Raw genomic sequence first — 25,766 nt, 5'->3', positions numbered from 1 at the left:
ATAATTTCCCCCCAAAAAACTGCTGATAAATGACATGCAGCATTTTATAGGTTTTAGATATTCCACCAGTGCCTCATAGATAATGTAAGTTGAGTAACTCACAAATATTTTAACTCAAATCATTACTTTTTATATTGGAATGATGTGGCCCTCTATTTAAACAACATCTTATCATTTGAAACATTCCCAAGAGATTTATCTTATAAGTTGAAGTAAAAAAAATTCTGTAAAGTATTTTTTTTTTTTTTTTTAAATGACCCTGGTATCTGCAGACACTGTTCTCTCTAAAATATAGCTACCTACTGTACATCCTTCATTAGAATTTCTATGTAACAGGATGCATAAAATGTCATCAACAACAGCCAACATCTTGCAAGGATATGGACAGTTTCACTAACTGTATACCCTTGAATACAAAATAAAATTTCTTTAAATATTTTTTTTTGTCATTGCAGAGGTGAATTTAAATGTTACCATTTGATGTTGAGGATTGTGTCATAAAAATGGAATGGAAAGAATTCAACCGGAAGACAAGTTGTCCAAATCAGGGCAGTGAAATTTGGAATATACATCACGATTGAGGAAATAAAAATAATGAAGCACAATATGAGGATATCTTGTCTTGAACAGTATATTACTACTCCACCAGGTGTCACATTTGACCGTAGACATTTTTTATCTGTCCCTTACACATGCTGACTAACGTGTTTAAATGTGGCCAAAATGTGAGTCTAGCCGTTTTGCTGATTCTTCCTTGTTGAAGACGTTTATGTATTTTAACACGTGGAAACTGAGCATACATCATGAAGTAATGCTGTAAAACTGTAACAACAGTTTGTTCCAATACTGTGGTACCATTTTTAAATCCACCTGTAGTGTAATAAACATATAGAAATAGAAGACAGAAATATATTTTCATTTAGCATTTGAATCAGTCCTCAGTTGCATTGGAGTGACAGTATCACAACTACGGCTGACACGTCCCGCACATACACAGGCGAGATAATGACACTAGGTTTTTATTTTGTTGTGGGCAGCTTGATCAACGCTAATCTAAAACGGCACTAATCAGGGATTACACTGTGCAGTGAGGTGAAAAGGTCACAGATAAACACATGTATACATGTAAATACTGCATGTGTATGAAATGCATCCAGATTTATGTCCACTCAGGAACTGAGATTTCTTTTCTCCGAATGGGATCCATTTTGCTCCATATTTGTTGCACTAGTGGAAATTTTATGTAAAATGTATGAGGTGAATCTTCAGACAGTTTTCCCTTCAGTTTTTTTTTTTCATTGCCAGAGATCTGAGATTTAACAGACCTATTACCAACTAAAATCATTGTGGTTTTTGATTTTGCTGCAGATCCAATTTAAAGACTTCATCTGTGACATGATGATGAGTCTTTTTCACCTGGGTATATCTACCTTTGGTATATATTCAGTAGGCCCATACTTTGAAATGTAGCTAGACCTTTGGCAATTACGGGCAATAAAACTGATGACATCTACCTCCCACCGTTGAACGCTTCCTATAAGATTGCCTGAAACATTTACTTACCACATTGTTTTTAAAGGCTGTTTCTTCCTCATCTCAAACTTACAGCCATTGTTCTTTTTTTTTATAATCATGATGATTATCATCGCTAACCAGAAGTGTTTATTATTGTACATATGTTAACAAAACTCTCCTAACAAAGTAGTAATTTCAATCCAAACCATGATGTTTTTCTTAATCAGACAAAGTCGTTTTTTGTAATAAACAGAGTTGTAGTATTCCTAGCTCCCTGTCTTCCCTACTACAGCTCAGTTTCACTATAAAATATTCCAAATCAAAAAAAGCGTTTTAATTTATCAACACCAATCGCAATCAAATCAGTAATTGCCTCTCGCCGTGATTGGTCCACTCCCCCACATGTCCCGCCCCCGTGATGCTACAACCAGCCCCTCCCCTCCCCTGTCTCTGCGGCTCACCAAGTACATACACAAGGCACGCGGACAGGCGCGGGCGAAGGAAACCAGCAACTTCAACCTTATCTTTCTTTCTTTTTTCTTTTTCTTTTTAAAACAGCCCACGCTGTCCTTACAGGACAAGAAAGGTCAAACACAACCGCGGGAGGAGGATGGAGTAGCTCGCGTTTTAAACAGGTGTCAGCCAGGGCACAGTCGCCCTTTTCGTCCTGCTGTATGCGGCTCACTCCTGCGCTTCCTGTGACATGAAAACACTCGGCACGCGTCTGGTTTCGTCGCATTCACTTGTTATCCACGCGCAGCCACGATGGTTAAATGTCCTGTTTAATGGTCGAGGTACGTAGATTGTGACTTTACAGTTTACACTGACAGCCTAAAATAAGAGTTTATATTGACAGTTTATTTGTCTTGCCTTGTGTGTGGTAGCTGCGTGCTATGACCCTACAGGTCTTGGTGAGTTGATAATGACCTTGTTTCTTGAGGTGAGGATAGCAGTGTGTTGTGCTGACTTCTTCACGTGTATATTCCATCAGCTGCAATGTTAAGCTGTAGTAGACCTTGGGTATTATTGCCATGTGTCACGTCAGTGTATTGACAGATTTACAGCAGTCCACCTGCAGCCTGGACACTGCAGACCACATGCAGACAGAGGACAGGTGTGCAGTGGAAGCAGCTATGATACACTGCAAGAAGTCTTTGCTCTTTGTGTTTGGTTATGTGCCATGGTATAGTCTTTATGCTATGTTAAGATGTTTTCATATGCACAATGTGTACATAAAGTACAGGTAAGGTAGCTGTGCAACAACTTGATTTAGAAATTATTGTTAGGCTATTTTAAATTCAGAGTACACGTAGAGCAGTTGTCCTACATGCCACACAAATCTGACCTTAACCTTAAATACAACTTTCCAACACAAAGTTCCTTCTCGACATTTCTAACACCTGTCTGTGGAGATGGTTCAGATGTCACCACTGCTTCTAAATAATGACCTTATGTAGGGTTTACTAGAACGATTATTTTCAGGATCGATCGACAGATTTGTTGTTTGGTCTTTTAAAATGGTGAGAAGTCTGTGCTCGTGTTTTCCAAAGTCCCGAGGTGCAGCCTGAAATGTTGTTTTGTCCCGACCAACAATCCACGATCAGACGATATTCAGTTTATTATCATTGAGGACTAAAAGAACCAGAAAATATTCACTTTTAAGAAGCTGGAATCAGAGAAGTTCAGAATTGTTTTCATGACTGTCCATTTATCAAAATAGTTGGCACTTAAATTTCTGTTAATCTTCTTCTTCTTACTAAAATGACATATTGAATGCATAAATAAGGACGATACCAAGTCTGTTCGACACTTGTCATAAGTCTGAAAAAGTTTGAAACAGTTCCTTTTTTTTCCTCCAAGTTTTATTGAACATGCAGACTGAACCAGTGTAAACTGTGTCCGAGCAGCGAGTCAGAAGCACACGATAACAAAGAGAGGAAGACTTGAACTAGAAAGCTGCCCAGATGAAGTGAGTAATGATGCGATCATAGAGCTAGAGATCATGGAAAAGAAAAATGACAAGAGTGCCTCCTGTAAACATGCTGTAACCACGTGGGCTGGATGAGTGAACAGTCACTGCCTCTGGTTTGCTTTCATCCACCCGTTTCCTGCCTGCCAGTAAACAATGTGAGCTAATTCAGATGTAAATCCTCTTACTCGAGGTACACGTATATGACCGTCTTCCTCCAGAACACGTCGTACAAACGGATAAGAAATGAATTGTTATGCGTCCGTCGGGTCAGTTAGGTTTCCTGGTTTCTGTCAACTGTGTGTATGCGTGCGTCTTTTGGCTTCATGTTTCTGCTCAGTGCACCCGGTGCACTCGCCCTCCTGTTCGCTGTGCACACAGATGTCGAGCCATTATCACTATTATAGCCATTACTAGCTATTATAAATAGATGACCTCAATTGGCAAATGTACCGAGCTGCTTCTGCCTGAACTGCAGTGCAGGACTTGTGGTTGTAATTACGCTTTGGAGCTGATCTCAGATCAGGGTACAGTGGCAGACACAACACTGCTCGTGTACTTTATCAACTTGAACGCATCAGACAGATGGGCGAGGTGGTGTTTGTGCTGACTCAAAGATCAGGGCAGAGGCATTGATGGAAAATGTTTGTATGTCAACACACAATTGTTTAAAGGGGCTCACTGACATTTCGTAGCCAACAAGGCAAAGAACGGCATCTCACTGTTTTTTCTGAGACTGGTGATCAAGTTTTGATCCATTGGGACTCTTAACTGAGGCTCGATTTAAATCCAAGGTGAAACAATGAGTCTATTAATTTTCCAAGCAAAAATCCAAACATTTGCTGACGCCAGCATTTTTAACGTGAAGGTTTTGTTACTGTTCTCGTAGTTTATGAATAGTTTTAAGATGCTTTCTGGGACTTTATTATGAGAATATTGATTATTTTCTGAACATCTTATCAGCAAAATTACTAATTACCTAATTGCCCGATTAATTGATATTGAAAATAATTTTGTGGTCCAAAACTTAATGGTTATTGCAGTCATGTGCAGATCTATTTTTTACTATTAACAGTCTTTTAAAAGGCCATGAGGGAAAAAGATAGAGTGTTAATGAGATAAACGGCTCCGTGAAATGAATATTATGTCTGTCTGTTATCAGAATTATCTCAAAAAGAGGACGCGCGTGTGATTTGATCTCCACACTTGATGAGTCAAACCCATGTTTGATAGAAAATGACTAAAAAAAGATGACTTAAGACCCCTGACCATGTGGATCAACCATGTGGAAGCATGTGATTAATGTGCAAATCATTACCAGTGGACGCCACTATGCTGCCTGACCCACTTTTTCAGTGTTGTTGGCCCGAACACAGGACATGTCGCTCCTGGAACAGCAGATGCCAGTGTCACTAAGTGCACTTACCGTCTCTTACTCACCGACTTGAAACAGATGCCTTTCTGTCCAAAGAAATGATTCAGTTTGTGAATTACAATCCCAACGTATGAGGGTGAGATGTCCCGGAGGACGTGGGACAAAATCCCCTTGGATTATTGAATACAGTAGGCGAGGATCAAATATAATTAACGACACGGAATAACACGATACGTGCGTGGAAGTTGAGGGCTCGACATTCAGTTGTTTTCATTTTAAAACCATAATCGTTTGAATTTAAAATTGCGCAGATCTCCTGGTTAAAAACTCCATTTTATATGTTTTAATGTTTCCTGCATGAGAATGAAGTGGAACTTAAAAATAGATGAACCTCACAGTAGATTTAGGGCTTGTGGGACAGACCGCGTGAAAACAGATTGCGGCCTCACGCACGCGGTCTCCATGACTTTTAGCACAGTTTCTATTTGTTAGCAAGGTTCCTTGATGCTCTGTGGTAGCAGTGTGTATTTTGGGCTGCTGTAATATTAATCTCAGCCTTTCTTTCTCTCTCCCCCCGCCCCCTCTCATTCCCTTTCTTTCTGCTACAGGGGTGTGGAGCCGTCCCATGTAAAAGGTCGGAGCAGAATGCTCTACAAGTTTGCATGCTGGGTAAGACGAACGCTTATTGTCTGAACACCTCGGTGCATAAGGTTGAGCTGCCGTCTGCTGGTGCAAGAATGTTTCCAAATATTTAGTAACGGTGCTTCAGGTCTTCACTAACCTTTGGCCCGGTATAATCTGTATGTCAAACACTGAGGGATATCTCTGGTGTCTCTGTATACAGTCCAGGTGAATGACTTTTGTCAGTGGTGCACGATACAGTATGTTTCTTTACTCTGGTGAGACATGTTGCTGCACTCAAGTGTTTTACCAGCGGTGAGTTATTTTTGTAGCTGTTTATTAGAACTACAGTCTCCTATCTTGAAGATTCAGACTTTGAAATGTAGCCGAAACGACGTTTGTCACAAGTTGTTTAAAAGTTTGCTGAAAAAGTGCAGAGTACAATTGTTCTGCAACATTGAAATCCTTCTCCTGACATTAATTAAAACCCTAACTCCTCCTCTTTGTGCATTGAAATGACATATTTAGAAGTTTTTCCAAGAACGTAGTAATGCCATTAGGTGGGTTAGATGTAACTATACAAATTTGCCTTCATTTAGTACATGTAGATGTATGATTATGCAAGTAGTCCCCGCCTCTATCGCAACCCCTCAGCTTCTCAACCTGCAGCTCGAGCTGGCAGCTGGAGTTTATGGAAGGCCCCACCCTGCAAGCTGATTGGTTCCCTGGGTACGTGATGTATGAAAACCTGGCTGTCTCAATCCGTGTATTTGAGAATTTCAGCGGTTCACTGCAGTTCCAAAACAGTGAAGCTCAGCCACGGCGTTGACTCCTTGATTTGTCTTGCACCATTGGAAAAACACCACATAGATGTGTTAGCAAGGCTAAAATTGGAATTTTCATTCTTTAAACACGAGAAAAGATGAGTGTAAGTACCCGTGTAAACAAAAGTGCTCGTGTATTCACATACTTGCATGTGCGCAAACGCAAATAAGCAGAAACACAAATAAGCAGAAATGCAAACACGAATACGAACACTTGCCACTGTTTTCTTCAGACAGAGCATTTCATTTGCTGGCTGAACCACTTCACCACCTCCTGACCCGCCAGGAAACGTGACCGGTCGCATCATCAAAGAGACTCAAAAAATAAGACGCTGCTACTCGCACACCTGCCTGAGTGTTAAGCATCATTTGGTGCCAGCAGCTCTTTCTCTGCTCCTTTCACTGTTTCTTACTTTCTGTCACATGCCTTCTTTTCACACATTCCCACACAGCTCCATTTGTTTGCTGCAGTTATTCTTTTGGAAACATTCATACTTCATCTGAATAGATAAGAACAGACGTGTTCTCATCCATTAACATGAAGCTCATTTTGTGATGCTGCTGTTGTCATTTTTTGTTTTTTTAAGCATATTGGATTTTTTTTTTTTTTTTATAATTAGACAGGTCAACATCAAATCTGAAAGAAAGATGAAAACAAACAGCGAGGTAGAAGCACGTTAGTGCAGTGACTGAGAATTATTTAATATTCCGGTTCATCGGGTTTCCATGCCGAGCAAGCAGATCACCCAGATTTCACCTCGTTCAAACAAAGTTCACTCACCTCGCATAACACAGAAATTGCTTCATAGATTAGCAATGCAAACATGAATGTGCATTTTTCTTCCGCTAAACAAATGTGAAACTGTATCTCCCTGCAGGAATTTTTGGAGTTGCCTAGAGACACGACAATATTCATAATCTGTTGTCCGGAGTTTTATCTGTATTTACTTGGTTTTTACACGGACTGCCTAAACAAAGTAATCTTGTTTGTCAAATTTTAGGAGAGCTATCAGGTCATTGTAGATTTTCATAATCTTTCATCCTAAAAAAAGACATTGGGGGAAATAAGTTGTGAAAACATGAGGACGCTGCGCTTTGTTTTTCACTGAAAAACAAAACCACAATATTTTACAAAGTCACAGCTACAACAAAGCGGCTCCGCGCTCCAACGCTCTGCTCTGCTGTGTGGCTGTGAGACTCCCTCCTGCCGGCCAGAGAGCACATCATGGAACCGGTGCGCGCGAGAGTGTCCTCCTCCTTCTTTTTGGTTTTGTTAGCGAATTGCAAGCAGGCGGAGCATCGTCGCCGCCTACTGCTGCGTCGCAGAGCCTCTACGCTGAAGGTGTGCAGCGTTGGAAAAAGTTCTCTGAAAGAAGAGGATTCTGTGTCCTTCCACTCCGCAGAATTTGAAAGGAGTCTAGACGTCGGAACAGTCCTTCGGTGGCATTTGATAGCGCAGCATCCTGGAGCTGCAGCCCACCAAGGACGCGTCCTTGAGATTCAGAATGAGCCGCACCGTCTCACTGCTTCCTTCTCAAAGTTTCTCACAGTCTTTATCTTTTATCTTAACGCTTTTTGTCGCATGATTTCTTGTAATCAACTTCTTGCGTCTGATATGTGAAGTTCAAGGCTATGTTCCTGACTGAGTCTGTGTGTGTGTGTCTGTCTGTCTGTCTGTCTGTCTGTCTGTCTGTATTTGTGTGTGTGTGTGTGTGTGTGTGTGTGTGTCACCACTTTTGTCAGCATGTGACCGTCTCTCAAGGGAACATTTCCCTGGAAATATTTTCCAGTTATAGCACTGCACGCTCCATGATTACTAACGTGTAAAGTGCAACACATAAGTCTCACTTGTTACATTCACTGAACTGTATTCAGGGCGATTAATTCATTAATATGTGGTTTTCATCAGCTACAGGGACACTTCTGGATGTTTATGACATTTGAGGATGGGGGAAAAAAAAAAAAAAAAGCCAGTGGTTTTCGTCTTAAACACATATTCAGTTCTTCTCGGTGAAATATGGAGTTTTGTACCACTTGGCAAGATGTGCATGTCACGCAGATATCTTCGGCCTTTACTCAGATTTCTGCTGCTAAAACACGGAGCCTCAAACAACCAGAGGCTCGTTACACTACAAAGAAACTGTGTGATGACAATATTAGCTACATGTAACTTTTTTTGTTGTCACAAATGTACCCACTGGTGTTGCCTTTTAATCTTATCTCGCATGAAGTAATTCATTCGTGGTTCCGAAAGAATCACTTCTAATTAACAAAACTGCCTCTTTCACATGGACACACTGGTAGCCGGATGGGAATAACGGAGAGATACCAGAGCCAGTAGCTAACGACCTTCTTCGTAGGGCATTAAAGGACGGACTGCGTCAGGCTCAGTGAAACCAATTAACCCTAAGACGGACCGAAGTAGAACTTTTGGTAAAGACCCCGTGCTTAGTTCAAGCCATTAAAAATCATTTCAGGAAACTCGGCTGCAGAATATATAGTGCTCGTTTAAAATCGATTTTTTTTTTTTTTGTCCCGGTGTGCCTGCGCCGGTTATCGTGAATTCAACCATTTTACGATTTCCCTTTGACATTTCCGGGAATGAAATGTTTCACTCCGATCCTGTTCTCCTGCCTCCTGTCAGAAGTCCTGGTTGTGTTTATAAGCCAGAGGCTGGTTAGTCACCTGGACAGGAGAATCCAGAATCAAATCAAAACAAACCCGCTCAAGTGTTCATGTATCAGTGAAGCCGTAATGAAGGCTGACTCACAGCATGCACCTTGTTTTACCTCCGAGCGGCAGAAGTTCATCATGTTGTTCTGCTCTGGTGACATTGTTCCTGATTCGGTGTACCAGGGAACGAGCGGTTTGTGTAAAAGAGCCCGCATGCTCAAAGGTTAATAAATAAACCGTGTGGACGATTAGTACCGAGGAAATCATAATTCATTGAAAACACCAAATAGTATTCGGTTCCAGTTTGCTTATTGTTATTTTATTTTTGCTCTATGGACTGAGGGCTCTATTCGAACCATCTAAAGCACGTAGCACAAGTTCATTTACAGTATGTCCAAATCCACTTTTGCTCGTCTGTAGGTGGATAATCGGAGCAGAAAGTAAGGCGCATGGTTCAGAGGGGGTTGTGCGTAGCCTCTTAATTAACCATTTGTTTTAAGAGCCAGGTGTGCTCCCACCTTCACTTTGCCAATGTGACGGCAGATTGACAAGTAGTTGGAAAGAACGCTTCTCTGCAGAGGAAGCGGATCTGCTCGTGCTCAGATTGATGTGCACAATAATAATCTGTTCGACGGAATGTTTGTACGTTCGCGTGCTGCCGCATCTCCCCGTGTGTAACAAGTAGGCACAGTAGGTGCACATGAACATCTTAACAGCGTGCCCCTGAGATAACTGAAATACTTAAGAACAAGTCTTTGTTGGTCAGTCGTGTCATCCCATAACCGTTGCGTCAACATAGTGATACCCACATGGTGGCAAAGCACCTTTTGCTTTTGAAGCAACATGAGCGCTTGATGGGAAAATGACAATGATGTCAGTTTGAAACTAGCACAGGCACTTGCGTTGAGCTTTGTGCCAGATGTAAAAAAAAAAACTAAAAAAAACAAATGCATACTAATAATAATGCCTGTTAGATGAATGCATTTGGTAAAGCATGACTGTATTCAGCCCTGTTCCCACTGACTTCATGAGACAGAGGCTGTGAACCAAAGCTCCCCAGTGTTTCACACAAATCCTATTGGTCTGTCGTTGGGACGGCAGCATGGAGTCAGAGTGAGAGTGCGTAAGCGAGCTCAGAGCGGGGAGAGGAAGGGCTTTCAGACTCCACAACAAGATTGGCGCGAGTGAGACTAGAGAGGGAGAGCGAGAATGCGGCAGAATGAGCGAGCAGGCTGTTAGCGTCCGACTCCGGCAGAGACGGACGCAGACGGATTCTCTTCTCTCTCTTCTGGCTTTTCCCCGCTTGGCATTATTGGTTTCATCGTTGCTGTCGCTCTGCAGCACTTCGCTCTCGTTCTCTCTGTGCCTCTGTCCTTCCTGCGGCTGATTCTGTCTCTCCCTTGGCGTCCTTGTTACTCTGTCCTACGTCCAGACTTGCTCCTGTCTCATTCTGTCCTCTCCGTCTTCACTCATGGCTACCCGACGGTGAGCTTTTCTCTCTGCCCTCTGTCTATCGTTTCCCCTCTTTCACTCTTTCCGTCCCCGTCCTCGGTTTTCAACCCCATCTGTACTTTGATCTTTCTTTTCCTTGCACCCGTCTCTCTCATCCATCCATCCATCTCCGTGGGCTGTTACCATGCCCGTACTGGAGGGGCTCTGGGGCCCAGATCTCAGGATGCGGGACTCCGGTCTTGGTGTCGGGGTTGACGTCGGGGTCTGTGCAGATGAGCCCCCTGGCTCGCCAGCGTGGGGTCCTCTCAGGACCCCTCCTATTACTTGCGGTGGCTTGTCGCTGGCGCTGGAGCTTCCGGCCCTCATACGGCAGCTCAGGGCGGCCTGGAGAGCCCGCAGAGGGAACCCCCGGGGGCCGGAGAGGAGTCAAGAGAGCACTAGGGTGGAAGCGAAGAAGAAGAAGAAGAAGAAGAAGGAGGGGGTAGAGGTGGGGAAGCAGGACATGGAGAACAAGAGTGCACATCCAAAAGGTAACGTGCCTACAATACATGATGCAAGTACAGTGAGGCTTGTGGGAGTCAGATATCTGATAAATGTTTCATGTCTGATGTATGTTGTCTGTTTTGGTTTGACCCAGCAGCGGCGCGTGCTACATAAAAACGGAATATGACAACAGAAAAATCGTGCGACTTAACGTGGACTTTCTGAGCTCGTGTTATAATCTCTCGCTCATTGTCTCTGCGAAAACACCGTTTTGAGGCAACTCATTTTCATGAAGCGCACCCGTGTATTGGAATATTCATCCATCCGACTCCACGCCTGGGTACATCTTTGCATTTTTGACAAGCGCGCGTGTGACAGATTGTCTCTGACAAGCGCGCCTCCGGCCGTACGTTTACATGCGCGCGTGTTCGTACGTGACGCGGAGAGAGAGAGAGAAACCGGTTTCCGAGTATTTCAGACAACCGCGCGGAGTAGACGGTGAAATGAGGGATTTGGGTTGTAAAGCCGGAGCGTCCATTAAATAAAGCTGTGTTACCATCTGCTGAGCTGCAGCTGTCTCCATGACACTGAGGTGACATCATCGATCAAGCCTGTGTCCGTTTGTGCGATGATGTAAAGTAACAGCGGCGACACTTTCAACTGAACTGATTTCAAATGCTTCAACATGAAACTAATGTTTAATGTCACCAGTAATGACTGAAAATAGGGTAAATCTGTATATTTTACTATTTTCTTAATGAGTAACAAAAACATTAATATTGACTATGTTGACTATCGGAAAACTTCTAATGCTGACTCGGCACTCGTTATTTGACCTGAAATTAGTTTTTGACCTGATCTCAGGCTTTTGTTCGTAATGTAACGCTGCCAGATGTTGTTTGAAAACGGTGATCTCGCTGCTGTTTAGTCAGTGTGATGCATGTTAAGACTTCAGTTATTAATGATGATTAAAACTAATTGCCTTTCCAGAAAAAAAAAAATACTTTAATCGGCTGATAACCACAATGGAACAATCTAGATCTGAATCTTTTATGTGATGATTCATTCTCTGGGGAATCACCTTGGCTGACTCATGAGGTGGAAAATGGACAGATGTGTGTCATTCGCTGACTTTCCCCTTGAATCATGATGACCTCATGCATTTGATGACTTTATATAGAGATTGAAAGGCTACAATGCGCAATATGTGATCGCAGCTCAAGTGCGTCCAGACAGAGATAAGTTGGTCAGTGTTGATAGTTGGTCATTGTGACACGAAAACAGAAGACATACTATTTTTTTGCTGGTTTAGGGAGATTTATGTAAAAAAAAAAAAAAAAAAAAAAAAAAAGAATCTATCAAGTGTTTTGTAATTCGGTTTGTCGAGCTGGGATCTTTAATTATGCCTAAAACGTTGAATAAGATGTCAGATTTCCCTTTCAGTTGGACATTAGTCACAACAAAATAACAAGTAGAGGAGATCTCTGGATTATATATCATGTAAAATAGTTGTCATGTCAAAAAAAGACAGTTCACATACAGGTCCGCAACTCTTTTGCTTATGATTTGATTGTTTATATCGTTTTTGAAGCCGTTTCGATGTCCAACTTTCACTGCTTCCAGCTGCAGGTTTCCTGAGTTTAATGATATTTAAGTGAATATGGTTTGAATTTGGGATCCAGGTGGGATAAAGATTAAATCGAGAGATTTCATGAAGTCACCATGGAAATTCTTTCTTGAGCAGTTTATCAATAATCAGTATATTAGTTGACAATGGAAATGATAACCATATGCTTAAACAAAGATATGCCACATTTTCCTTTAAGTTCTGACCCTCGTTTATTATACATCAAACAGAAACGTCCGATAAGGGCACAACTTAACCAGTAAAATATATCTTTGAAGTGCACCTTCGTCCAAAACATCGATTTTTAGACGGTCCGCTGGCTTTTTCTGATGTCATCTAATATTTATCTCCATAAAATAGTTGGACAGCAGCGAGTTAGCTCCCTATCCAGCCAGCCGTGTAGATGCGCTGTCTGTTTATATGGATGTAGATAAAGCAGCAGCAGCAGATGCGGCCAGAAGGAAACATCATCAGTCACCGTGTTTAAAGCTGTTTGTGTGAGTGCCGGCGCCACGTATGGCAGCGGCGCATTTCAGTGTCAGTTTTTGAGCAGGAAAACGGCCCCGAAGCGCCGTTTGTGCCATAAACACCCACAGATTCATTGAAGCCAAGTGAACATATTCCTCCCACTACCCCTGTGTGCGCGAGAGTGAAAGAGAGAGAGAGAGAGAGAGATATGTGCCAAGTGTGCGATCCTGTTTTCGTATTTGGATTTAGGGATTTAACCTTGTCTGTGCGTGTGCGTGTGTGTGTGTGCGTGTGTGTGCGTGTGTGTGCGTGTGTGTGTGTGTGTACGTGTGCGTGTGTGTGTGTAAAGAAGTGCAGTGAGTGTCGACACACGGTTGCGTGGCGCGTGTGCGTTGCGGCTTCTTTTAAACACCCTTCCCAACTGATGAACGTTTTCATCCTAAATGACCCAGTTCTGCGCAGCGTGGAGACAATGACCTATTTACCATTACCACACGGAGAGTTAAAGGAAGAGAAAGGGACCTGAAGAGGGAGGCGGGCGAGACGAAAGGATGGATCGGATGGGGAGAGGAGGAAGAGGAAGAGGAGGAGGAGGAGGAGGTGGTGTTGTTGTTGAACAGGAAGGAACGAGGGATGACGGGAAAGCGGAGAGGGGAGGATGTGCGATATGAAAATATAAGGATGGAGAGATAGGTGGAAGAAAGAACACCGGGCAGAGTTGGTGTGGCTGTGTTTGTCTGTTTTAGAATGCGGTGATTTGTTACTGCAGTGTTTTTTATTTTTCCAGAAGACGCATTTCCTCCTCTCTTTGCCCGCCAGCACGCAGGATAAAAAAACAAAAAACAAAGAGGCCTTCCTCCTTTTCTCCTTTTATTGCTCAAACTAGGCCAGCGGGAGTCTTCTGCCTCCGCCTGAGTCACTTCCCCCCCAGCACTTTATATTTATTTGTTTGTTGACTATAACATGCATAAATTGGAAATTAGGCCTTTTTCTACAACATATTTATTTTATGTACAGATGCTTTGCCTACACACACACACACACACACACACACATTGACTAAAACAACACCGTGTCCCTGAAAACTATTGCACACTTGCCCGGCAGGACCTCTCGAGGGAGTTACCACAGTGACTTCAGCCCCATTAACAGGTAGTTGAGCAGCTTTTAGCATCTCTTAAGCAGGAGTCACAGAGGTGATGTGAATTGGCAACCCCGGGGATATAATACGCTCCAGTTCCTCACAACTGATCTCTAAATTATTCAGTAAGCCCGTAGTTTTTAGTTTATTCAAGTGTAAATTTCATGTGTGTGCAAGTGTGCTGGGGCACCGGACCTCGTTCTGTTGTGTCTTGTTTGTCACTGGCCTCGGGGGTGGGGGTGGGGGTGTTTTTAAACACATTTTAAAAACTGTGTTCAGTATTCAAGGATCCATTGTGCCGCTGTGTTCCTTCTCCATCTGATAACCGCTAAAACAGCAAGGATTAAAACCCAGAAGACTTCGTCAGCAGACATTCACTGAGGAACGGAATTCATGCCGTAGACCAACACACTCGATATCCGTTTAGGAGATAATGCTCTGTTAGCGTGGACGAAATCCACGAGCACGAATACATACTTCCTTTTTTTAAAATTTTTTTAAGAAGACACAACAGTGGAAATAACGTCAATGGAATATTAAAAAAAAAAACCTTGTTTTATAGCAGAAAAGTCAAAAGTTCACTTCTTTTGTTTGGTCCTCGTTTTTAGTAAACACATATACCCTCATTCCTTTATTTCAAAATGAACCAGTTCAATCAATCAGCATCAGTGTGAAGCTCCTGTAAATATTTACCAGAATAGTGATAGTACGAACAGTACAGTCAATGCAGCAACAATCTGATAAAACAAAATGTTCAGACATGCACATCACAGCTGCAAAGGGGCATGAAATCCATTTTCCTCAAGCAAAGTTGGACCAGATACAGGATGTCCCGGTGTCTGGTGTCATCAAAGGTCCTCTTGTTTCACAGAGGCGGATTCGAGGACAATTCTAAATCAGATTTTATGATCCCGCACTCACGTCCTGTCACAACACTGCCGGCCGCTCGACTTGCTGTTCAGCCGCCAGCCTCTCGTTTGCTTTTTTTTTTTTTTCTCCCCTCTCTCGCCGCCGCTCTCCCCCCCCTTTTCTCCCTCTCTCCGCCTGGGAAGGTCGGCTCAAGGATTGGTGGACGCACGTCTGCCACAAATGGCAGCAATAAAGTTCGACAACAACATATTTTTCCCGTCATCTTTCTCCCGATCTTTTACCTTCCCCTCTTTCTGTTTCTCTCTTGGGCTAGCTGATGGCAGACTGAACGCTGGTCATGCTGTGTTGCTGGCTGAGAGACGAGGCTCCTACCCGCTGATTGACCTGCGCATCCTGAAAAGTAAGTCACGTTTTCTTTTCACAAAACTGTCATGTTTCAGGAATCCAGGTTAAAAATTCGCACGCAGGATCAGCCCTACCTGAGTGTTGTGTACATTTAATTTGCCCTGTTTTGAAATTCTACAAGTGCTGGAAATGCCAAAATGGAAGCGTCACACACATTTAAATGGTCCTACACTAATAAAACAAGCACAATAATGAAACCATTTTTGCAGACTACCCATACCACAATAATAAACGTTCATATAAATGTTACAGTTCTTATTATTTTATTATATATGTATATATTGCATTTTAACATTTACATAGATGTGGTTATATGTGATTTAGATAACATCAGCATTTGATACTGTTCATGCTGTATCCAACATCTCTGAAGGTTATTACTTCTTTGTGTTTATTAATTATTGCCAGCAATAGGCCATGACAAAAGTATTCTCTGTGAACGCTGCCTGGAGGCAGAATCAGGGTAATTGTGCGCCAAATATGTGTGATTGCACTGCATTCAGAGGAGGGACACACTGCTGACCTGATGAAGCATGAACTGGCACCCTATAGACTGTTCTTGTAAGCAGACAATAAACAAAGTGGGAATTCCCTCCTTGGCTCCACCAGACATTAAAAATACTCCAGGGGGAATTCATTTCTCAAGACCAGAAATCTTTAACCTCTGCGGTGCAGAACGTTTGTTTCGCCCCTTCTGACAGAGAGAGTAAACACATTAATAGCTGCAGTAAGTAAGTAATAGCTGCATAACCTACTTCAAATATTTTACAAAAACAAACCTTTCTAAGAGCAGTAACACAACACGTGTGTCTGCTCACAGTCCTTCTCTTTTCTTTTTTATTTTAACTCTACAACAAAGAAAAGTTACACCAATGACTGTCTGTTGGTGCTCGCCATCGATTGCTTTCTTTCTTCTTTTTTTTTTTTTTTTTACTTTAATCCTTTGAGGTTTAAACGTTGAGATTCTTTTTTTTATTATCCGAGGCATTCACTTCAGGAACCTGTCAGACTTTTCCATCATACTCTTTGCTGCTGCAGCCTGTTTTTTTTTTTTTCCACTGCTCCTGCTTTAGCTCTGTTGGGTGACGTTAAAACACACCAATACTAATGTCAGCACTGGAATGTCTCACCAGACACCAGATTCGAAAATTGTACTTGTATTGTATAAATCAGAGCGACTTACCTGGCGGTGATAGGCTTCATCAGAATTGTATGACGGATGTTTATTTTAAAAGTTCTGCACTAAAAGCGTTGAGAAGCCGTTATATTCCATTGGAGCTGCATATGGTTGGGTAACTTCGGAAACATCCACACTTCTGATGTCAGATTGGGAGGCTGCATCTGACCGTCTCTTTAACTTTCTGAAACTCTCAATCCAATGCCAGTACCAAGTCTGCATAGATGACCCAAGTGCACAGAGTTGGAACATCTCTCTCAAACTTTATTCTTTCACTTGTTACACAACTATTTGAGGCACTTTTCCTGGAGTACACCACCATAACTGTCCTCTAGGAAAGACTGTTATCCCCATTTTGAAACAATATTGCATCTCCTGCTTCTCTATGGCAGCTGGCTTTTCACTCTGCTTTTCATTTTTGCTGCTCCGATCAAATGTAAAACACTTTAGATGACTTTAGATGTTGCATGAACCCCCTTTTTTTCTATTACAACCCTGCCCTTAGTCTCCGGGGCAGAACTCCATACAATATAGATCAATATACAGTTTTCATCTCAGCTGGTAGGTAAATTATTCTCCTCTGTAATCTCAGCCAGTGCCCAGCAGGGGGAGGTAGAGTCCGGCACAAGGAGAAAGGTGAAGCGTCTGCTGAGCTTCCAGAGATACTGCCACACCTCCAGGTTGCTGAGGGGATTGGTTCCCCACACCCCCGGTTCTCTCCACTTACTGGATGATGACTACCTGGGACAGGCTGCTGTAAGCACGCACACACACACACACACACACACACACACACACACACACACACACACACACTCAGAGAGATTCAGGTATCCCCGACTCGGTATGACAAATGAGGTCATAGGTGAAACACCAAAAAAGTTCTGTCGTCCGTCTGTCTTTCTTACAGCACATGCTATCAAAAGCAGGCACGTGGAACTTTGACATTTTCCTCTTTGATCGTCTTACAAATGGTGAGTATTACATTGGTTATTTTTGTAAATCAAATATTGTCCCTCACCAATCTATATTCCACCATCATTGTCGGTTATAAAAAATAATGTGCGTCATTATCTTTTTGCAATACGAGTATTTCTTAAAGTCCTTGAAGTACATTTTTCCATCCATTGTACTGTAAAATGTCACATTTCAGATGTGACTTTCTGCAGTAAAGTATATGTGTTTTTTTGATATGTTGTGTGCTTTAGGTAACAGCCTGGTGACTCTGATGTGCCATCTCTTCAACGTGTACGGTCTCATTCACCACTTCCAGCTGGACATGGTCAAACTGCACAGGTTTCTTGGTAAGCTGCAGAGAGTGGTAGTGATTAAGTTTTACCCTCTGCTGTCCATTGTTCTCCAACAAGAAGAGCTGTAAAGGAGATATTAAATATTTGTCACCTCAGCAACTTTGAAAATGGTTGGAAAAGCAGAAGAAGATTTGTCAGTCCAGTTTTTGATGCTCATTATCTTGAGAGGAATAATCCTACATCTGCGTTAACACCAAAATCCTGACCACAGACGGTATAGCTATATTTCTTTATTTTTGTTTGTTTGTTTAAAACCTTTGGTATACTGCTGTTCTTCAACATACATATTTCTTCCTGACTGGCACTGCTAGATAGAAAGCATTCCCTTTTGTAAAAAGTGCACCTGGATTGCCCTTTCAGCGCGGCAGAATGGTTCCCAAAGCTGAGAATGGTTTAACTTTTCAGGAAAGCCCATAACTACCAATCTTTCATTACAAAAGAGACACCGGTTGACGGGCATCTTCACACAGCTTCTCTTCAAATTCAGGGTCCATCTTGGTTTTCCAGCTCATATTGCTCTTGGTGTAGCGATCATCAAATCAAGACCTTTTAAATAGTAGTTTACTGCAGTGTTAGCCAAAGTTAAGCACAAATTAACAATGAGTTTTTCAGGGTTTGACCTTTTCTCCCTTCTTACCAGGCATGGTGCAGGAGGACTACCACTCCCAGAATCCCTATCACAATGCTGTTCATGCTGCTGATGTCACACAAGCCATGTACTGCTACCTGAAGGAGCCCAAGGTAATGAATAATACCAGATCTCTCACACACACACACACACACACACACACACACACACACACACACACACACACTGTATGGCTTCACCAGGCCTGAGCTTCACCCCAAAGCTTGTTTAAGCTTAGAGTACAAGACCATTTCAAATCATAGGTAAATGTATTTCTAAAATTTTACTAGGTGTGTCCTTTACCATATTTTGATTACAACTTTTGAGGTAAAATATGCAAAAAGTGTTGGAATTTTCTTTATTAATTGAGTAAAATCCACTTAGGTTTTAAGTATCCAAACAATCTCGGTATACTTTTACTTCCTCTATGAAGCTTTTCTCTGGAACTCTACCAAGAACAGGCTGTTTTGTGTCTCCGTCTTTAAGACACATTGATATCACTGACCCTCTCTTCTGATTGGACGACTCTTTTCTGAGTGACACATGCACAGGCCAACCACAGGTTTTCTTCAGCCATATAGTTTGCTTGCTCCGTTTTCTTCCACCTAAAAGGTTGGACAGCGGGCCGTGCTGAAGGTATATGACCTGAACGAGAGTTTGTGACATCACAAACTTACTGAAGTCCAAATGGCTCAGTGGCTGAATACTGACTGTGTGCATTTACAGTATCTATGTACTGCCTAAATCTGCTTTATAGTCCAAAAAGAAATGGAAATCTGAATTTATACAACATGGCACCCTTAAAGCCATTCTTTACATTGCATTTTTGTAATTACCTTACAGCAAGTGAGAGTTTTGAGGGAACCAGACGCTAGTCAGTAAACACTGTAAATTCAAGCTATTCTCTGTGCGCCTCTTAAGAATCTTTTGCAAATGAGTGCAAGTGTGCCTCCTACGTAAGGAACAACCATTGCCCTTGTGGACCTTGGTGTGTTGTAGCTGGCAGAGCAGCTGAGTCCTCTGGACGTGTTCCTGGGTCTGATGGCAGCAGCCGCCCACGACGTGGACCACCCTGGAGTCAACCAGCCCTTTCTCATCAAGACCAGACACCACCTGGCATCCCTCTACCAGGTACGAACGTCGGGTGTTCAGTGTGGGTGTTAACGTGTGGAAGGTTCAGTGCCGCTGGAAACACGTTTTGGATGTTTCTCGCCCCCGTACAGAACACATCTGTGCTGGAGAGTCACCACTGGAGATCCACTGTGGGAATGCTGCGAGAGTCGGGACTGCTGTCCCACCTGCCTGCTGACATGTCGTAAGAACGCACGCACACGCGCACACACACACACACACACGCACGCACACACACACACACACACACACACACACACACACACACATTACACCCTGACACTGGATTTTTCCAGGGTGACTTCAATATTTTAAAGTTGAATAAAAAGCGCTTACTTTTTCATACTTATTTGATAAGAGCTTGTCACCTAATTTTTTTTATTCAGTTGAAAAATCCTTTCGTCAACGCTGTCTGGTGGATAAACTATGTAATGCCGACCACATCTTTGATATTTCTGTCCTGCCGTTTCTTGGCGCTTTTGGAATATCCTGCTGTATATATCAATAATAAATATAACTGTACAGTAAAACTGAGAGACACACACATGCATGTTTGATCTGGTCAAATAACTAAGGTGCTTTTGCTCCAGATACGAGTCTTCACAAAAAGGTCAGAGGTCAGCTACGCCAACACATGTAGCGCTCCATGTAGCAAGTTGCTGTAAAAAGCAGCAGAAAGGAGACTGCTGTTGGTGCTGGGTTGCAAGTGGAGTCCAATAAGAACCGGCATTAGTTGATGTGTTGTTTGTTTCTGATGCCTCCCTCTGCTCTGCAGGCAGGACATGGAACAGCAGCTGGGTTCTCTCATCCTGGCCACAGACATCAGCAGGCAGAATGAGTTCCTGTTGACCTTCAGGGAGCATCTGGACAACCAGGACCTGGACCTTCAACTGACTTCACACAGACACTTTATACTGCAGGTGCACATCCACTTTACAGTATAGATATCTTTTACAGCATTTCTGGCTGTAATTGTTATTTCATCAGCAATTATACAGAATCCTTGTGTAGATAAACGGGTATATGTGCGTTTCTCTCTCCTTGCCTTCAGATTGCTCTCAAGTGTGCAGATGTCTGTAATCCATGTCGGGTTTGGGAGCACTCCAGGCAGTGGAGTGAGCGAGTGTGTGAGGAATTCTACAGGCAGGGTGAGTTCACTTCTATCACACCTGGATTTCACCCGGCAAGAGTGTACGACGCCGTTTAGTTCTGCCCTCTGCACGGCTTCACACCTCACAGGGAGCCTTTCAGAAATGTAGTTGTCCCCCATTTTGTTGACGTGATGATGTTTGTACTTCTGGAATGGATCAGGAGGAGCTGAAGATTTTGATGTAGTGATGTGATATACAATTTATCTAATCTTTTATTTGTGCGGCTCCTGTTTTTTGACTTGTGGCTGTTAACCTGGTAGGTGAGCTGGAGAGGAAGTTTGACTTGGAGATCAGTCCTCTGTGTGACCAACAGGTGGATTCTGTCCCAGCCATCCAGCTAGGTAATGGAGTACACACACACACACACGCACACACACACACACACACACACACACACACACACACTTATTTACGAGAACTCACCGCAAATTCTATATGTTTGTGTTGGAAAGGTTACTTTTAAAATATAATAGGTTGCAGATTTCTAGTTACACTGTTAGAAATGTAAGAAGTAATATATTTTAATCACATTTTCTTTTTAATCAAAGTAATGTTACTTATTTCATTTGATTACTTTTTGATAATTTTCCTAACAAATGTTTTAAGTTTGAGTAATAAAGCTGAAAAGTCTCAAATATTTTTTTTACTAGGAAGTGTAAACCTCACAACAGTACGAAACACTGATTACTGTCAAACTTGAATTATGATCAGAATGTTTTGATTTTAAAGCAACCACCAAAAACCAATCACAAGTATGCAGATCACAAGTGAATGCAGTAAAGAAAAAGAAAAAAATGCTCCCATAACCTCAAGTTTTCATTCAGGTCAGCTCCAGGCTGAATGATAATGGAAACGGGACGGTGTGTTGGTCACCGTTTTTTCACAGTGGCTCCCGAATGACTGTTTTTAAATATCTCTTCATCTTATCTGACGACATGGCCCGACCACCTCGGCGTGGCTGCTCAGAGCAACACGCATCGATCGGATCGGCAGACAAGAGTTCAAATCCAAACAAAAACCAATCAAAAACAAGGTTCAAAATTACAGCTCATGTTGCCAAATGAATGAAGCCTGTCCTGTTGTACACAACACCATTAGGAATGTTATATTCTACGCATAATATATTCAGATATAACTCCTTTGTAATCACCAACAAATTTAATTGTAACTGAAATTGAATTGCATATTGCAGTTTTCTCAATAACTGTTACCGTTCCGAGTACATTTATTTGGTAAATTAATTACGCAGCTCTGTTACATGTAGGTAGTTACTCCCTAACGCTGGCTGCACCACGTGTCTCTAACGTCAGATGCCCCTGTGTTGCAGGTTTCATCTCTTACATCGTGGAGCCTCTGTTTGAGGAGTGGCAGCGCTTCACCGAGCCCAGCCCGCTCAGCCAAACCATGTTGGGTCACCTGCACAAGAACAAAGCTCGCTGGAGCCGCTTACGATGCGCACACTCACCTCCAGACTCGCAAACTCACTCCGAGGATGAGGAGCCCAAGCCAGAAGGAGGAGGTGAGGAAGGAGAAGACATCCCTTAAAACTTCCTCTTGTTTCTTGGGGCTGTTTCATCTTCCTTTTAGAAACAGAGGAGAGGAGTATTTATCCAACTCCTTGTTTGTCCTCCAGCATATTTCCTCCCACAGCTGGCAGGCTCTGAAAGTGGGATCACTGGATGGGAGTTTGGCTCGGATACATGGGAAGTGGCTCCCTCTGCTGGAGCAGAGGAATGCCGCACTGCAGGGGGGAAATTGAATTAGAAAGAGATTGATGGTATGGAAGGATAATCTTGGTAAATAAATGCAAATTTTGACAAAGTCATGCCTTGCTCTTTAACCCTCTGATATCTTCTTCAAATTAACTGAGAAAAGCAGGAACAGAATAAAAAAAGGTTGACGACAGACGAGGTTTAAATGAAGACAAATATAAGCTTGTGTTTGCACAATACTGTTAGAAAAAGCCAAAATGATATAGAAGTCAGCTGGACTGTCCTGGAAAAATGACCTAAAAAATATGAAAGAATAAGAGGAATATATCAACTATACTATGCTTTTTAAATCTTCAGACAATACATATTAAGCTCTTTTCACCTTGTCTCTATTTTGTACTGCCTGCACTCCCGTTGGATGCTTTTTCATACAAGTGTCTCTCACTTGTCTACTTTTCACTGAAGTGCGTTTTTAACTAAGAGCACTAAGTTGGTGTGCCGCGGTACTGTAAACTGTAACATGGACACTGTTTTAACTGTTTAAAGACTGACTCAGCAGTTCAGCTGGAGTTGCTTGAACGCCGACATCACCGACGTGGAGAACACAAATGAGTCATCTTTTTTTGAAAGTGTCTGTGTACATGTAACGTTGGAATCGGTATAATCTGTACAAACTGTGCCGACATACAGCACTTCACATGCCAAAAACCTCAGTAACATCCTCATCTTTTTACTGGGTACGGTCATTAGGAAATATAACCCTCCTCACGCTGGTGTTACCTTTGTAACGACTTTATGGGTGCGTTAATTTATAACCTCCACTTTACAAGCTCACATACAACAAAGCCTTAACAGCAACGTGGTCTGTCTGTGACCCATATTTTGTAATGGTGTTTTGCCATTTTCTGGACAAACTTTCTTACAATATCAAACTGTTACACGTATACTTTTCTGCCTGTTTTTTTCTTCAGCCATACCAGCATACTGAAACACGCGCGCACACACACACACACACACACACACACACACACACACACACACACACACACACACACACACAGTACTGTAGCAGCTTGTTTGGTGATTGATCCTTCACCCAGTATCAGGGTCAGATTGGGTCTTACACCTGCTAAGCGTTGCAATGGTGCTAATGTACTGTTATGATGCATCACCTCACTACTCTGTGACCTCTCTAAGGCTGATCTATTCCTTTTTGTAATTATTCTTGCTGCAGGCACTGTGTGCACTGCATCCTGTCATGAAAACTTGGGCCACTTAGTAACTATAAATGCCTCTAATTCTAATATCCTGCAGTAAATATCAAAACTATTATTACTATCTTTGTTGCAGAAAAGCGTCTGCTGTCATTAATACAAATAATATATACGAGACATCGTACTTATATATGTATAATCTAAATTGTGAAACGGATCCACCGACAACAAAGCATACTTGTAAATACTAGTTGGTCCAAGTGTAAGGTGTTCTGCTATAAAACAATATATTTTCTAGCACTCTGTTCTAAATGTGTATCGTGAAGTCTGGCACGGTCGACGCTGTGCGCACGGTGTTTACAGAGACGAGGGTCCTCCCTGAGCTACAGAGGAGCTTTAGGATTCAAACAACCCTCCCAGCACACAGTATATTCTGTACACAGTGTATCCTATAAGATCATCAAAGCTCAAATATCAACCGGTTATGCTCACCAGAAATGTAAAAATAAATAAATAAATAAAGGATTTCTATACAGTTTTTTCCAAAGTTACACTAACTGTGATACACGCCTGTTTTATGAGGCGCAGTGCAATAAAGTTAAAAGGCACCGGCCACATTCACATTTACCTACAGCTCTGGTAATAAGTAAATTATTCATGTCGTCACTGTAGCACTCCATTGGCTTTGATGAAATCCGCACTGTACGTAAGCAACTCCGTTGTCTGAAGTGCACACTGTTGCCACTGTTTTGACGCCGCTGCTCTAAAAAGCCTGACATTGTTGCCAAGTTACTCAAAGATACACACTGGCCTCTTTGATTAACAGGACTGTTCAGACCCGCCTCCAAGTACAGCTTCCTGTTTTTAACCACAAACCAGGTACATTGGGAGGCATCACTATAAATATTGTACCTTAATACAAATGAAAAAAAAAATTTAAAAAAGTATTTTATTCTTTGTAAATCATGTTACTGCCAATAGTGTCGACTTGGTCCAGACAGCAGGCCTCAGGCTGCCTTGTATTTGAATACCTCTCAGAATTAGCACTGGTACAGGGTAACTAGAGCCATACTGCATTTAATAACTAGTACACATTTGTACTGTTTGTCTGTATGCCAGAGTAAATTACATCAGCTCTGCCATAATTATCTTCCTATTCAAAGGAAGTTAGTCCAGGAAAATATGCAAATGTATTGTGATTTGCAAAACATAATAATACACACACCAAATTGTTGCTACACTTTATATATATATATATAGCTTGATATGATCTGACAGGTGGGGAATGAAAACATGGTTACAGAAATGCCAACCTTTCTGTGAAATATCAAAAGTTTTTTTTTTTTAAAGTGTGTATACACAGCACATTTCGTTAATGATTCACTCCCTTAAAGAGTACTTTGAATTGCACCATGAACAATTAACCACCCCGGATTTTACTGTGTTGTCCAATAATTACATTTTCATCTTCGCTTATAGTGCATTTACATCATTGTTTGAAAGAATATTCAAATTTCCAACATATTGATACTTTTAGTACGTTGTGTAAAGTTTTTATTGGCCTTGAAAACATCATTTTTCACAAGTTATACCATCAGCAGAGGTTCTGGACCTTTAATTTATATGACATGATCTCCATTAGCAGATTGAGTCTGCTCGGTTGTCAAGGAATTGTTCTTTTTGCCGTGTTTTTAATGCAAGATACTGAACTACTAATGTCTTTGAAGAGAGTAATCGTCAGCTCTGTAATGATTATTGTTGAATTTCTGAATTGAAACCTTTCAAATGAGGCCCCTTGGTCTCCAAAATTGATAATCGTTATGGTATTAGCAGTGACCCCCGAAACAACAGAGCTGTTTGCACTACGGTCTATCGAGTCGATCCAAACAGCATGTGCATCTCTGTATCGTGGTGTCTGAATGGATCATCTGACTTCTTGACTGTATATTTCTGTTCTGACAACCACCCGCTGATCACTGTGAACAATAAAGTGAAAGTTTTTCGATGAACACCGAAGACG

General features: G+C 42.0%; 1 protein-coding gene across 2 annotated transcripts; it reads left to right on the top strand.

The window, feature by feature from the left end:
• Window positions 1-2,017: 2,017 nt before the first annotated feature.
• On the top strand, window positions 2,018-25,766 carry LOC138203461 (3',5'-cyclic-AMP phosphodiesterase 7B-like). Of its 2 annotated transcripts, XM_069158332.1 has the most exons (14): window positions 2,018-2,309; window positions 5,468-5,528; window positions 15,332-15,418; window positions 17,193-17,356; window positions 17,511-17,574; window positions 17,809-17,904; window positions 18,551-18,651; window positions 19,538-19,669; window positions 19,762-19,853; window positions 20,445-20,589; window positions 20,721-20,817; window positions 21,081-21,161; window positions 22,148-22,339; window positions 22,454-25,766. In XM_069158332.1, the coding sequence occupies exons 1-14, from the start codon at window positions 2,289-2,291 to the stop codon at window positions 22,582-22,584; spliced, it is 1,464 nt and encodes a 487-aa protein (XP_069014433.1). In that variant the 5' UTR covers window positions 2,018-2,288; the 3' UTR covers window positions 22,585-25,766. The 2 variants fall into 2 exon arrangements, with proteins under 2 accessions (XP_069014433.1, XP_069014432.1); XM_069158331.1 differs by lacking the exons at window positions 2,018-2,309; window positions 5,468-5,528 and adding an exon at window positions 9,935-10,959.

This window comes from Embiotoca jacksoni, unplaced genomic scaffold (assembly GCF_022577435.1).
Source record: "Embiotoca jacksoni isolate LCO1_2020_lvr unplaced genomic scaffold, fEmbJac1.0.p SCAF_23, whole genome shotgun sequence".
Classification (NCBI taxonomy): domain Eukaryota; kingdom Metazoa; phylum Chordata; class Actinopteri; family Embiotocidae; genus Embiotoca; species Embiotoca jacksoni.
The sequence above is the reverse complement of the archived record's forward strand: the minus strand, read 5'-3'. Positions and strand labels throughout refer to the sequence as shown.